The 15,714-nt window shown below is 37.2% G+C and overlaps 1 protein-coding gene across 1 annotated transcript in view; it reads right to left on the minus strand.

The window, feature by feature from the left end:
- Positions 1-925: 925 nt before the first annotated feature.
- RAB11FIP2 (RAB11 family interacting protein 2) overlaps positions 926-15,714 on the minus strand; it is a 33,955-nt gene continuing 19,166 nt past the window's right edge. Inside the window, exons 4-5 of the mRNA XM_027730467.2 lie at positions 9,092-9,137; positions 926-5,422 (exon numbers count right to left, since the gene is read on the minus strand). Coding sequence (XP_027586268.1) covers positions 5,195-5,422; positions 9,092-9,137 — 274 coding nt within the window. The 3' untranslated portion in view covers positions 926-5,194. The remainder of the gene's footprint in view (positions 5,423-9,091; positions 9,138-15,714) is intronic.

Consider the following 15,714-nt stretch of genomic DNA (forward strand, 5'->3'; position numbering starts at 1 on the left):
TTCATCATCATTATTTATAACTTTACAAGCATGCCCAGTGTTACACAAAAGGGCAATGTATCCCAAGTGAGCTGCAGTCAGAACTTGCACAACACTCCCATAAAAACAAATTAAACAACTTAAAATATGGAAATGAAATCCTGATTTTCAGAGTAAATATTTACGGCTCCATAAAAAATATTTTTATAAATGTGACCGGAGAGAGAATTGTCTTTAATGACACATCTAATTTCAAGAGTTTTTTAACTGCTAAACTGTATTTAAAATATCCTTGAAAACCTTTATTAGGGGGTCAAGACGGTTAATAATAAAAACTCAAAAACTAACTCCATGCTGGGGAAACTGGAGGCTATTTAGCCACGTTGGGCTCTTATATTGCTGCTTCACAGAAGAGGAAAAGAAGACAGGCAAAAGCCTATTTTTTCTGGGAAAAGTTTTTCTGTTGAAAAACTTGTGGGCACATTGAAAAAAATACCTACGGGGCAGGGCAGGGGTGGAGGATGCTCGAGTTTTCCGTCATTCTGGCCGGGTTTTTTCTGTCAAGTATGAAGAGAAATATGTGTCATGTTTTCCATATCGAAATTTGAAGTGCTTGTCCTCATGCTAAATGCAGTTCTGGCCTGCAGTGCCAAAGATCTCCTGGTAATATTTACACACCCAGGGAATCACAGGAATAGTGCATTTAAAAGGATTGCAGACACAATATGAAAAAAGATAATACAAGATTAGTACATTTAAGAATATGGAGTTTTTTTAGTGGCTACCCTGCAAACATCTGGGATATTCATTTGGAGCTGTCCTTAAGGAAACACCCCTCTCTGTGGTCTGAGAGCCTTAACAGCGTGGCTCTTACAAACACACACTTAAGCACAGCTTAGGACTTACATGCTTTGCATAACACAGATTAATATCACAATTCAAGAAATACTGTGGTAGTGCATTGTGGTGCTTTATTAGTGTTAGACATGCAATATTTATTTAATGAACAAAAATTAAAATATTAAGATAACATTTTAATCAAATTAAAAGGATCTGAACTTGCAATAATGAAACAAAAATAAAGTTTTTCATGCATTCTAAGTTTATAGTTCTCATAAGTGCATATAGTTATGATTCTGTACCATTATTAAATGTAGACAAACTACCATTGATTGCACGAGACAAAATAAACCCTTAAGTCATAAGTAATGTTCGTATCTTTCACAGACTTGCTATAGAACCTGGATTTCAGCTTTTTATAGTACATTGTAATACAGGACATCTGGAAGCTTCTAGGATGAACAGGAATGGCTTTACCACTTGTAACATACAGTGGCTTCTTCAAGACAGAAATTATAAAAGACACAGCGAATGCCCACCGCTCTTTAGGAGACCTCCAAACCCTTCACAGACACATTAAAGTGCTACCTATTGCATATTAAGTACTTCCAGTGGCTGTATCTACATTTTTAAGTTACAGATCCCTGAAAACAGGGTTTCCTGCTGAAAGTGCTGACAGCCCCTTACATCCAGCATCCCCAACACAGCAGCACTAGAATCCTTCACCAAGTACTTCAAGGAGAGCAAGCTGGTCACCCTGCTTTAAACATCCCCCCTGGGAAAGCCTCTACCAAACCTACAGCAGCAATGGGGACAGAAAGAGCAGAAAGCATGAGCTCACTTTACACAGCTGATGTAGGACAACAATCTTTCTTTAAAGCTGGAAGTGTAAATAACCCTCCAGTGCAGCAGTAAACACATTAAGACAGCAGTTCTGCTCCTGTCAAGATGCACCAAGGAAAGGGCATCCTGGGCAGAAAGAAATGCAGACTAGGAGCTAATGAGCATGATTTTCATTAGGTCCCCAAATCATGAAACCTTTCTAAATGCAAGGCAACATTTTTCACAGCTGGAAAACTACAAATAGTTCTTGACACAGAGCCAACAGCAATAAATGTAGTTATGGATAATCTAGGGAGAATGCTACATTCATTAGTAGGTGGAAAACCAAGCTAAACATAAAATACAGCAGCAAGGGGTAACATACATAAACATAAAACAACCTTCTTGAATGGCAAAAAGTTTAAATTTCTTGCTTACAACAATAAAGTATGGCCTTCATATTTGTCCTTTAAAGTAACCAAAACACATGGCTACGAGCAGAGCTGTTTCAAAGGATAATTTCAAAGTATAGTGCATGCATGGATGAACTCCTATGCTAATTTTTGAGAGAAAATATCAAAATAATATGGAGATGTTAAAAATTTTCATTCCTACATTTTAGAGGGCAAGAAAAACTGACTATAAGTAGCAAGTTATTATGGTTTTAAAATGATGTGTAAGAAAGTTGACAATCTTATTCTATGGGAGAAACAGAACTTTCTTTGTTTTCAACATATAAATTACTCTGTATGAAATCTTTTGTTTTGAAAGCTGCATGATTCAAAAAACACGTGTAGGGTGAAGACGCTTTTCAAAAATAATCTCAAAATATAGAAACTAAACAGAAAATGTGTATATAATCTTTCAAGAATTCCTCCAAAAGCAGCCTATATCTTTACCTAAAAGAACTCCACAAAAATATTTTCATAGTTGTAAATGTCCCATTCTGCCTCCCTAAATAATTTTACCTTTTCCTAAATTGCATTTGTCATTCTCCCCTCTTTCTGTTAGAAACAAAAGGTGCTTTTATTCAACATGCAGATCAGATACCGACTAGATGGTACACTGAAAGCTTCACTAAATTTCTTCACTAATGCACAAAAATTGATCTTTTCGCTACCTTTAATCTGCTTATCGTTCTTGGTATGCAAATATGTCAAATGATCTGCTTTTAGTCAATTATGCAGTTTGATATTCTACATTTACATTCTAAAAGAAGTGATTTCAGAGGTGCTAAATATAGTAGAGTTTCATTTTAATAATTATAAGTTGGCTTGCACGTGAAAAGTCATTGGAGCACATTCTGTGGTTAGTTGATTTGTTAATCCCCACTGGTGTGTCTGATGTAAGCAGTGCAGATACTAGAGATGGTCTCATACCAGTTAGCTGAAAATGACTGTGGAATTCCAAACAATTGCACAACACTTCCCCATCAACATGAGAAACCCACTTGCTTGGGCCAAGCATTTGAAAATGCTTGAGAATTTTTATGGAAATACTGAGTAACTGAAATACATCTTGGTGTAATTAGGAAATGAAAATCTAATTGAGTGTAAAACCTAAGTTCCAACAGCAAACGTACCATAACCCAGCACAGAACCTTTGGCACTTGGAGTACATTACAACAAATTTACAGTCATTTGGATCTTCAGTGGGTCAAAAAGAACATTCATGTGGTTTATGAGGTACCCAGCTTGATAATTCCTCAGGTTGACAAAGGGAAAGTGCCTGATGTGTGAGCAGGTCTCTGCTCCACCATCTGAGCGCAGAGCTCTGCATGTGGGCAGGGCTGGAACACTCAGGCTGCACAGATTTCAGGGACAGCACTAGGGGGGTGGGAGGTAGCTGCTAAATAAAAGAAGAAAATAAAGGAGAAAAAGCCCCAAACAGGTAAATGAAATCTGAGAATATTTGTACAAAGAAGCTTTCTCCCTAACAGGAAGAATTCTGTGCTGCCATACAATACTAACGGCGTCAAAGGCATTCAGACACAACTTTTTCACTTATGATTATTCAACATATTACCAATTTTTGCAGTTTTAAAAATGAAAGTATATTTAAGTCTTTTACAACAACAACAAAAAATTGGAATTTAATTTCAAGCTTTTTTGTCACCTCATCAACAACCATTTCATGGTGCTGTAAGAAAATAAAAAACAGATCAAGTAAAGAAAAAGAAAAGGAAAAGACAGTTTTCTTAAACCCAGATCAAAAATATTCTCTGTACTTTTTTGTTAATATTATCTTACTGTTTCACAGCAACAGACAATCCAACTGAGATTCTTATTAAGGAAATTAAAATTAAAATCTCCTTCTGACAATATTTTGAGGATTCTTCTCCTACAGTATTTCCCCATTACATGTACATCACTATATTTTGCCAATTCATTGAATAACAGATACCATTTTCATGTCATTCCACGAACAATTATTAAATGATCAGGAAGATATTTACTACATTCTTCTTTCACTTGCCTCAATGAAAACTGACTTTTAGAACTATTTACACGGATACAGATATTTTAATGAAAGGTCTAAGTACTCTATATGTGTTTAAGCAACATGGCCTATTTCTAAAGGCATATACTTCATTGTCATAAGATTTAAAAAGTTAAGACATATATCATGTAAAACTCAACTTTACATTGAGTCAGTTCTACATTTTTTGAATTATCGTGTCTATTTAAGTCAGCCTCTCCATTTCTGCTACATTTTCATTGCAGTAGACTTTGACTGAACAAAAGTATTCGTATTTTTATTCCATACTTCTCTCCAGTCCTACTTCTGACTCTATTAACACTGTTCAAAGGACTTTAACACATAAAAAGGCATGCAGCAACTTCATACAAAAAGATCCTCAAAACAACCTTATGTCATGAGCTCGCCACCAAAGTTCACTCATTACACACAAAATTCAGCATTTATGTGTAAAATAACTGGTTCCAGCATATGCCAGTACAGAAGTGGCACAGGTTCTTTTACATTGTTATAGAAGAAGCACATTGTATAGAATACAGCATTTACTCTGCAAAGATTGTGCATCACTGTCAGCCTCTACACTCCACTGCAATAAACCACACTTAGCTTTAGCAGAATACTACTACACTGGCCTGAAAACAGTGGTCTTGGTGGCATGCTGTAATAAAAGAATAGATACATTTGCCTAATACCAATAATCATTCAAGAAAACACCCATAACAGCACAGGCTTCCCAGTTGAAACTGCCACATGGGGAACACTATGTATATAAACTCCATGGACATATTTAATGTGTATTATTAACTCTATTTTAAGTATTCGGGACCTAAAGGTGTTTTCAAAAAGAAAAAAAAAAAGTTCCTCAGGTAATTTAACAGAGTATAACTTCTGGCAGTCCCTGCTAGTGTTTGGAGTACAAAAAACAAAAGAAAAACCCCACGCCACTGCCCCTTCTCCCTGGAAGGCGATTCCTGGAATTTCTTAGGAGAAAAGGAATGAAGAGAAGCCAAAATCTTGAAGTGTGATTTCCTTCCACTAAAGCATTCAGCAGGAAGTACCAGCAAGCCCCGCTGTCTCAGCTTTTGGAAAACTTCCCAGCTTTGCGAGAAGGTTCGTATGGCACCCTGAGGATGCTGGGGGTCTCCTCCATCACTCGCACCAGAAGGTTGTCAATGTAGTCCTCCAGTTCACGGATATGGGTGTCCTTCTTCTTCAGCTGCTCTTTATGTTTCACCAGCTCCTGCAGAACCTCCTCGTAGGTGAGGTTCCGGTATCCAGCAGTGGCATCGAAAGGGTTTCCTTCCTGCAGGGAAGGTTAGAAAAAACACCAGATTTTATTAAAGAGTTCAGCAAATTGATGGGTTGTTGCTTTTCATACATTTCTCATGTGCAGCTCTTGACAGAAGCAGCTCCTTTCAGACAACACACCTCCATTTGCTCCAGATCTTTTCCCTGCCACACCCCACTGGAGCAGACACCAGGGACAGGCTGCACAGCTCAATGGATGAATCCCACACTGTCATCTCAGAGAAGAATATTCTTCTCAGTGAGGTGTACCCACAGTTAATGACCATATGAGCAGCGACCACAAGAATGGCAGGCCCATTTTGGGAAACCAACTCTGTGGTAACCTTTATTACAGAAGAACAAGAGAAGAGCCCTGAGAATTCAAGTCCTGCTGTAACTTCCCCGAGTTCTCGCTTTGGGAGCACATCACAGCAAAGCCCTTACTCAGCCCTAAATGGCATCAGCCCTCATCTGTCTTTCATATTCTATTTTTAGTCATCAGTGGTTCTCCAGGCCTTGGTTTCTGAATCACGTAATAAAACTTCCAATTTTTAATTTCAGGTGAAGGTAAAAGGCTGCATCTTATTTTCACCCGAGCACTGAAACCAGAAATGTGTGCTTATAAAAGACCTTGCTTGCTCCTCGCTTGCCATAAAGCAGGAGGGGCCCAGAATTAAGCAGCAGGGAACATTATTTCTGTAATGATTTCTGATGACTCAGTAAGTGCAGGTATTAGCAGAGATGGACAAGTCAGTCCTCTTAACAAAGGGCAACGTGTGATCCAAACCACTATAAAAACCTGAATGTCTTATTCTGGGTCAAGAATTAGCTGTGACCTTACGTAACCAGACAATGAACAATTTTGAAATGTAGAACTGAAAAAAGATTGTGAGAGCTGGTTTACAGAAGTATTAGCGCTGCTAGACATGCTAAGCAGCAAGTTTTGTCTCATCCAGAAATGGAAACATTTAGAAGATATGGAACCTAAAAAGCCCTGCAGCTCTAACAGGGCAGAAGAACACAAGACAGTTTTTATTTACAGTAGAAGCATTAAAAAATATAAAGCTTGCACAGCTAAGAAGCACAGTGCATAATAAAGTCATATCCATTCCTTTTCCATGCTCCACTCCCTTTCCTTCCATACAGCTCCATATTTGCACACTGGCATATGTCAAACCATTCAAACACGCAGATGGCCAAAGTTTTCAAATACACCCAATTAAAAGTGATGGTGCTCTGCAAATAGGCTGAAGTGCAACAGATCAGCCTCTCTCCATCAATTATATTCTAGCAGCAGTTCTCAAAAATACGTGCTTTTAAAGGTTTTTCCCTCCATTTAATTCATATCATGTTTATGTACGTGTATTCAGTATTTCAAACTTACCAAGTCACAGGACTGTAAGTAATCAGTAGCTCCCACTTTATTAAAATTGTTAACCTGATGAAATCTATAAATTCGTTAGGAATTGACTTCCAACAAGTATAGAAGAGAAAAATCACCTTTTGGCCATATTTTTAACAGATTTTCTTCTACAAGAAGGAGGTAAAATTTTCTCCTTAGGCTACTAAATTTTTGTACACATTGGAAAAGATATCATTAACACTTACATGTCTGAACTACAAAGTTTGCCTAATTTTTTGATTTGGCAAAGGAGCAGGAATTAAGATGCAATGATGTCTTTAATTATTCTATCAAGTTTACTTGAAAAGTTTGTGTAATACATATGTTTTAAAGATGTTGTATCATATTCATGCTCCATGCACATCTTTTGGGGAGAATAACTTATCACATTAATTATGCAAGAAAATTCTATTTAAAGTACAGCAGTACTTAGAAATAAATAACTGTTCAAATTAAGAAGGTTTTAAACGTTCAATTTGAGCCAATAGATGATATTTAAATGTATAAGGAACACCTATGTCCTTACAAAAAAAACAATTTTAATGCAAAACATTAATCTTATAATGAATTATTAAGAAAAAAAAAGGATTCTAAAGAACAAGATATGCAAGTTATTGTCTCATCTACAAAGTGCTATTGGGGTACACACTGCCAGGCAGAGGAAATGGCATTAGATAAAATGAAGGCCAGGCAATCTCTGATCATCTCTTCATTGTTCTAATGAGGAATTCTGCTCTGGGAATATCATCTAAGCTACTTTCACATCTTTTGTCCTACTTACTTCATCTTCCTTTCAGTTCTTAATTAGGCCTTAAAGAGCTCACGCTGCCCTTTCAACTGGCTACTGCTCCCATTTAAACACTGCTTTCACAGACAGGTGTTGGCATCACAGTGGAAGACATACAAACATAATTACTAAATAATATGCACAAGGAAGAAAAATAATAACTTGGTGAGGGCTATTACTGCAGAACCTAATAATAAATTACTTCAAACACCTTAGAAAGCAATCTTGAATATTTCAAAAAAAATCAAATGGTTTCATTCAAAACTATGGTTGAGATATAATTTCTTCCCCACCTCATTTGTATTTTGTATTAAATGAGCGCCACCTCATAATCCTGCGACTGACATTTAGGATAGCTGGTATTCCAAAGGAAAAATCATCAAGGATTTCTTTTATCACCTTTAAATCCTTTAAATAAAACAACTCACATCTTATTTCTTAAAAGAATTAAACTGATGCTTTTACCAGCAATAAATTACATGATTTGCAGTCGTACATTTGCAAGCACATAGAAACTGTAATTATGGTTACTTTACAGACAATGGCTGCTAAGTTAAATCAATTTTTTTGATGTCGCTTTTTGTCAGAGATTAAGTAACTGCCTGGTAGAATTCAGTTTACTATCTGATCAAAGGCAGCCTTCAAATACTCTGACATCTCCCACCAGTAACTCACATTATAAAAACTTGGGCATTTACAATAACATCAATTGTTATGACAAATCATTTACATAAACCAGCAAAAAACAAACAGTACAAAGCCATATTTGCTTGTGAACCTTGTTTTCTATATATTTTAAAGATTGAAAACAAACCCACTTATAAAGATTTCATCTATTCAGAGAACAAACCCCAGTAAGACCACATTTTCCTTCAAACAAAGACACTGCCTATGCCTTTTTTTGTCTTTTCTTCGTACACAATTTTTTCTTGGTACTCTGAGAACGAAGAGCACTTGGAATAATATCTTTTAGTATTTCTATTTTTTAGTGCTTTCTGAGAGGCTGTTCATGTATTATGTGTATTGTTAATCCTATCATATATCAGCTCATTATTTCCATTTTGATTTGCCATCTACAGACTGTCCTCAAGTCTCTGATCGAAGTGACAGTAAATTCCTGTTTGGTCAATCAACACACCACTGCCTAATGCAGAGTTCCTCACCTGACCATTACTTCTCTAGATTAGTCACCTAAAGCACCCCCAAAGAAACAGTTTGGTTCCCGTTTTTCCTACTTTTTGTGCAAAGACCTAAATTTTTCCTTCCTCATCATCACATCACAGGTACTCTGTGTATTGAGTGTAAAATTCTTCTTTATTCCCAAATTTCCATTAAGCCTGTGATTTTCTAATTAGATTTTCAGGGTATGTCAAAAGAGAAAGAAAAAAACCCCAACATTTCCGTATAGGAGGTTAAAAAAGAATATAAGGTTATATTGTGTCAAGCACCAATTAGCTGGCATTTACTGATGTCTTTCCATAACATTCATAACTCACCGATTTTTTCCTGAGATCCTCAATGCCAGAAGGATTCATATGAAAACTGTGTGGGAAAAAAACCCAAAACAAACAAATATTAGTAGTGCACACTTATTTGACCAAAACATCTACTAGAAGACAGTACTGAATTAGGTATATAGCTATAAAATATTTAATATGATTTATGTTCTTGATTTGTTGAACTCAGGAAGAGAAAATATTCAAAATGAAAGGAAGTTTTAATGTACTCCTTGCTCAAAATTTTTGGTATTTTTCAAGTTCTTTTTGTCATAAAATCTGAATAAATAATTAAGAAATGCTAGAAAGGCTATCAGGGATTGGGCTTCCCTGTCTCTCCTCTTGTATCTAGACTTAGCTTAAGGTTCTAAGCAAAAAGTGATACTTTAAATGAAATATCCCAGAAACAGGTCCCTGGGATGAGACTGCTGAAAAACAACCACCAAACCCTGCAGACTAACATGTATTCCCAGCTTTCATGGCAGCTCTGAGAGGAGAAAGGTCCCGTGGAAATTCCAGTGAGATCACCAGCTTAAGTCAGAGCTGAAAAGCAACCCTCTGTCAGCAACACCTAAAACTGAGTAAATAATCAGTTCTTTTTATCCTACATATCCAAAAAGCAAAGCTATTTCCTGAGGTTGTTGATACTGATAAAAGCAGCCACTGTCTAAGTGTCAGGGTTAAGAAACTGTCCACTGGTCTCTCAGGTTGGTGTCATTATTAGCAAGTATCTTCAAAAATGAGTGTTGCTATGTTCTGATGGACTTGCTGCAGAAAGTTTGGACAGAAAACATGCTCTGAAAGTGTGTTCAAAATCTGGATATGGCTCACAAACACTATTAACTTGGTAGCAACAGAGCAGACATCATTCTTTCACCTCACAGCATCTACTATTTCGTTAGACTGCATGTACTGGCTGTGAGGGTGATATTTATTGACTGAGAGTGACAAAAATATGTCCAGACTTTTTTAAAATAAATTTTAAAGATAGGTTAAAGTACAGAACGTGAATTTTGTGACTGCTCATCACTCTTTGTTATCTGAATTTATAAGCCATATATTTCACGGTGTAAAAGCGGAAGGGACAAAAATTTACAAACTGAAACGATGTAAAATATAAACCATGATTTTTTTCTGTAAAGAATTTTTGTTTATATTATGAGTTCTTTTTTTTTTTTTTTTTTACATTTCTTTTATTCTGTACAATATTTTTCATTTCCAAAGCAGGCAGTCTTTTGCCCATACCGAAATCCCGTGAACCATCTGCTGGGCTGAGGGATCAGACAGGGACTGGATTACAAGAACAGCCGCAACCAGAAATCAAGAGGTGTCTGCCGAGTCAAGTTGTGGCTAATTCCCATTGTACCTGTTTGTCCCAGTGCTCCCCAGCAGTCTGCCTCGTTTGCTGGAGCCCAGTTGTGAATGAGGGGCCTCTTTCCCGGGGTATTGTCTCAAGCCCAAAGGCAGGACTCTCCCTCCCAGACCTCCTTTCAGCCCCTCACCGACGTGTCAAACCCGGGATGAACTCCCTCCATTGAGGGCTGCCTTCCCTGATCCCAGCACAAAGCACTGGGTGAGCTGAACTGCACTGAATTAGCCTGCTGAAAACCAAGAATGTCTCTATTTAACCAAGTGTGGCGTTAATTTGGGATATCTTTCTTTGGGGACTGTTTCCTCATGTTAGACAAGATATACAATAATACGGTCTGACTGCTCAACTGAGTGACTTTCTGAAAGGTCAAAAAAGCAAGATCTTTCACTGCCTTGAATGACTTTATAGTTTCTGTGAAATAAGTCCTAGGACTCTTTTGCATAGCAGCAGCTTAAAAGGAAAGCATTGGTTCTGATTATGAAAAGGTACTGTTTGAAAATTACAAATATAAATCACTGGCAATATGGACTAAATTTTTTTTTTAAGCAGTAAAAAACCTGCAATCATTTCTGTAACATTGTGGACATCACAAATGCAGTTCCAAGAGAGCACATCTGCGTATTTCACATGAAGAAATTTGAATACGCTTGCAAAAAATGAAAAACTATTAAAATATTCCCCAATAAAACCCCCAAACCCCATGAATACTCTTACTCATATTTTAAAGAGATATGTGGAAAATATAACGCTTCTCAAGGAAGAAACAGGTGCTGAGATTGCACAGAACATTTTTTTAAACCAAAGTGTCTGTTCAGTAAGGTGGGAGCTCGTTGGCCTCGCTGAGCCCTGCGGGGTTTCCTGCCAGTGCTCCCTGCCCGAGGTGAGTGTGAGCAGATGCAGACTCCCACCACTGCACCCATATTTCACTGTCCCCTCAAAAGAAATCACTGTAAAATTACGAATGCATTTAAGTTGGGGGAGTTGTCTGCTTGGTGCACTGAAATTAATGAGAGCGTTTATTTTTTAATTTAAATTTCATCATAATAATACACCCCTGAAGTCACCATTCTCACTCGATTACTGGCAATAATTACAGAAAACATGCCTCTAGGACTACAGCCCACATGCTGTACAACCATCACAAGCCTCCTTCAAGCAGCCATTATCTTAACTTCCTAAGAGCATTCTGAAATCACTGATCTAAGCAACTATAAAAAACAACGTCAGTTTTCCCTGTGTTACAGTCCTAGTTCATAGTGATAGTACCAGTTATAGTCCCATTCCTCTTTTTTTCCCCAGGGGTTGATAAACTGGTGGGGAACCTCTGCTATGGAAGAAGTTCATATGTTCACAGCTAGGGAAAAAGTATCTTTTTGTTTTTGGGGTTCTTTTGAGTGCAGCTTACTGTGAACGGGGATTGTAAAAATCTAGCATTGCAGGATTCTGTCATTATTTTTTCTCAATTATGCCCAAACTAAATTTGCTCAGTTTACAAGTAAAATAATGTTTCTTTCCCAAGAAACAGCCTTTCTGCCAACTCACTCTGAGAACTGCAGTCAGCCTGGGTTTCCCTGGCTCATCACCTGTAACCCCGTGTGTAACTCCAGGTCTTGGCACATCCAACACCTCCTCCCTGGACATACCTTCTAACCCACACACACTGACTAAACTACTCCTCTTCCTGCTCCCTGAATAGAGACCATCCACCTTCTTGCTCCTGTAGCCTTCCTCAAGGAATCAAGTAATCTTCCACCCTTCCACCTGCCCAGACAGCACTGAACTCCCCCTCTCACCCCGGGGAGTCTCACGTGCCCCAAGGTGATGGCCCAGGCCCCTGAACCATTTTTAACACAAGAAACTTTCATACACTTGGATCACCCTCGAGACAACCAGAAACTACTAAAAGGGATGTAAATCCCACGGGCACAGATTAAACATCAGCTCCAGTGGGATCAAGCAAGACACCCAACTTCTACACCAGCCTTACCCCACTACAGGTAGAACAGACTTCTCCAGCCTAGCACAGCAATTAGTCTCATCTCACTCATCTGGGAAATCCATTAATTTCCTTAGCAGTTATTTTATAACACATATTTTTACCAGATTAAATCATATCCATTATTTTATTGCTTTGGATATAACTTTTTCTTTACATTTTTTCCCTGAATAGTAAAGTTTGTTTGAATTTCTAGGGTTTTATTAACTTGGATGTCAATTTTAGCTCATCTGAGATGAGAACCCTTTCCTATCACCATGTTCCTGAGGGGTGAAAGCAATGAGAAATAAAAATAGTATAAACTAATAATGGAGAGAGACATACTGCAGTGCTGATTCTGCAGAGTGTTTTGGATTACTCTTTCATAACCATAGCAAGCATATTGTTTTATACTTTATTGCTGTTTTCCCTATTTAAATACATTTCATTAGAATTACATGAAACTTTACTTTTTTTTTAATAACACCTATTTTTACTGGTAGTTAAATACTCACACTGCCTGTTGATAATTTATGGTTTGTATAGAAACTGCAACTCAGTGGAGTTGAGTTTGGGATGTATCACAAGTTCAGGTTTATGAGTGCAGCTTGTAATTTTGTCTTTTGAAGTTTAATGGTAGTTAAAAATTCAAACATTAGGTCTAGTGGCTGCTTAAATATTTAGCTTCTGAATGCCTAGAGATTAAAACAATCTTTATGAAATCTTTCCTATAACTGATTCAAACATTTTAGTGCCTGAACCATTTACTCTGACAACATAATGAATGGGAATCAGACTCCTAAATTATGCTCCATGGAAAGTGTATTTTCTTAAGGAGCAAAAGCTTTTTACTTATCTTTTGCTATTCCTATTAGTTATGTGATCGTTGCACTGTATACTATTAGAAATTAAAATTAGGATATTTACATTAATCATCACTATTCAAAGTATTGAAATCTATGTTAATACTCTGTAAAATACCCATAATAAGCCCAGGTTTCAGGTTTTTTCCTTTAATATGGAATGAATGCACACAGGTAATTAACAAAGCTCTACCATATTCATTTTCCATTAGAGTTGAAATATGTTCCTATTCCTACTTCTTGGTCTTTGGACTGATTCTTAACTACAGTGCCTATGTATTTTTCTTTGGATTCTCACAACATATATCAAAACCTTAAATTATTAGGATGCCATTTAAGCTATTACTAATGCACTAAAAAAAAAAAACCCAAACCAAAAGAAACGAATAAAATCAGCTACAGTTAATGAAATTCAGAAACTTAGCCTTCCACAGAATATTGTTGGCCTGCTGTGCCTGGCACTGCAGACCTCACTTTATATTCTGAGATGGAATGACTGTCATGTCTGGCAGCCAAATAAGTACAGAATAAGCACATTACCACTTATTTTGCAATTAGATTCTGGGGAACATCACTTCACAGACTGCACTCCATAAATTGTTCTGCTGTCAAGCCACCTTCCATGGCCTTTTGGAGCTTGTGTCCAGAGGAACACAAGAAGAGTATCAGGTTTTGTTGCTATCACTCTGTTTTCTTAATATTCCTATAAAGCCTGATACCAAGAGTGAAGAAAACGGACCGAAAAACCTGAACTCTGCTTACTTTTCTTGCAAATCATTTGTTTTCAAGCTACATATTCTTTCCATAGACTCCTTTGGAAGTGGTCTGTTCAGGAGCACACTGCTGCCCTTCAAAGGGGGCAGAAGGTTCCCTGAGATGAAGAAGTTCCCTGAGATGAAGAAGTTGCACGAGATGAAGTTCCAGTCTCAGAACACAAAGCTCCACCCTGGCCCTGAACAACACACCCTTCAGGGGAGCAGCCTCTTCTCTTGGGGCTCACGTGTATTTCAAATTTAGAGCAGCAAAACCACAATGCAGCTACACAGAAGCACAAAAACTTTCAGTTAATTCACCTTGAAGAATTTAACAGAATTTTGCCTTTGTTCTGACAACACACATGAACTGGGATCCACAACAGGCTGGTGACCAAACCTGAGCTGTCTGGCACTGCTGCCTGCATGAGCCCTACCAGAATGCTGGACTTCTCCTGCCAAAATACAAGTAGTATTTTAAAACAATAACACTTGCACTTGCACACTGCTGGACACACTACTAGTGCAAATTCATTTGTTATTCAGGACTCACAAGACATTCTAAAATTAAAAGTGATCTCATAAAGTGTACTCAGCTGACTTATAATTACAGTTTCAGGAAACAAGCAACAACAGTTTTACATTAAAAGTTATTATTTTTAAATATATAAAAATTCTTTCTTTTACGAAGCAGTTGTGCTATGGCTAAAAAAGCTAATGAAATTTTATTCTCTAGAGACCACTAAAGAACTGTCATACTAAAAGTTGTGCCAGCATCTTCACTAGAAGGCCCTATTATTGGAGATCTGTAAGTCAACAAAAAGAAAAAACCCAAAAAAACAAACAACCCTAAAGTAAAATTTTATACTGAAACTTCCAGAACCATTTTTAAATTATTAAAAAAATAGAACTAATTTTTAGCTCTTATAAAGAAACAGAAAAAAAAAATTGTTCATCATCTTTACATAGCTTCTACACATATTAATAAACTGGGTATAACTATTAATTATTCTTTTGTAAAATAAGATAGAACAGGCCATGCATTTTCCCTTGGGAAAGATAACGTGCCTCATGTGTGCTCTCAAAAAAGATTTCATGTGCCTTAATGTGCACCAACAGACAGTGAAAGCTTGAAAAAATCTCTTCATGCAGCCAGCAGGATGAACTTTCCTATTGGTATTCCCAAAACAGTCAACTAATTAGGAGTGATTTCTGATGAAGACTCTGAAAAGTCAAGATTAATACTAAGTATTTCTACAATGCCTCTGCAAGAACTGATTGCTCCAACCCCCCTTAGTAATGCCTCAAATGCTGTGCCCATTGCTTTGTAGGAGCTCTGCAAAAGATTTCATTCTTCTCTCATCACATGCAGTGATCTTTCTAAACCAGATGGTAACAGACCTGGCAGGACAGACCAAGAATCCCTGCATGGCTTCTGCTTGCTTTGTAATATCCCTTTACCTCTCATGTACCAGCAAGGTATTTCTTTTGTTGAAATAATACTCTACTGACAGCTTTACCATGCTGAATTAACAAATATTAACAGTCTACAGTACAGTTGAAGCACTGGCATAGTCCATCAATATTTTACCTTGACTAGAGATCAGACTGACTAAAGTCTAGTCTAACTTCCATAGAGAACTGAAAAAAATACATTCATT

Source organism: Pipra filicauda, unplaced genomic scaffold, assembly GCF_003945595.2.
Source record: "Pipra filicauda isolate LSUMZ 115617 unplaced genomic scaffold, ASM394559v2 scaffold53_size3534045_pilon, whole genome shotgun sequence".
Taxonomy (NCBI): domain Eukaryota; kingdom Metazoa; phylum Chordata; class Aves; order Passeriformes; family Pipridae; genus Pipra; species Pipra filicauda.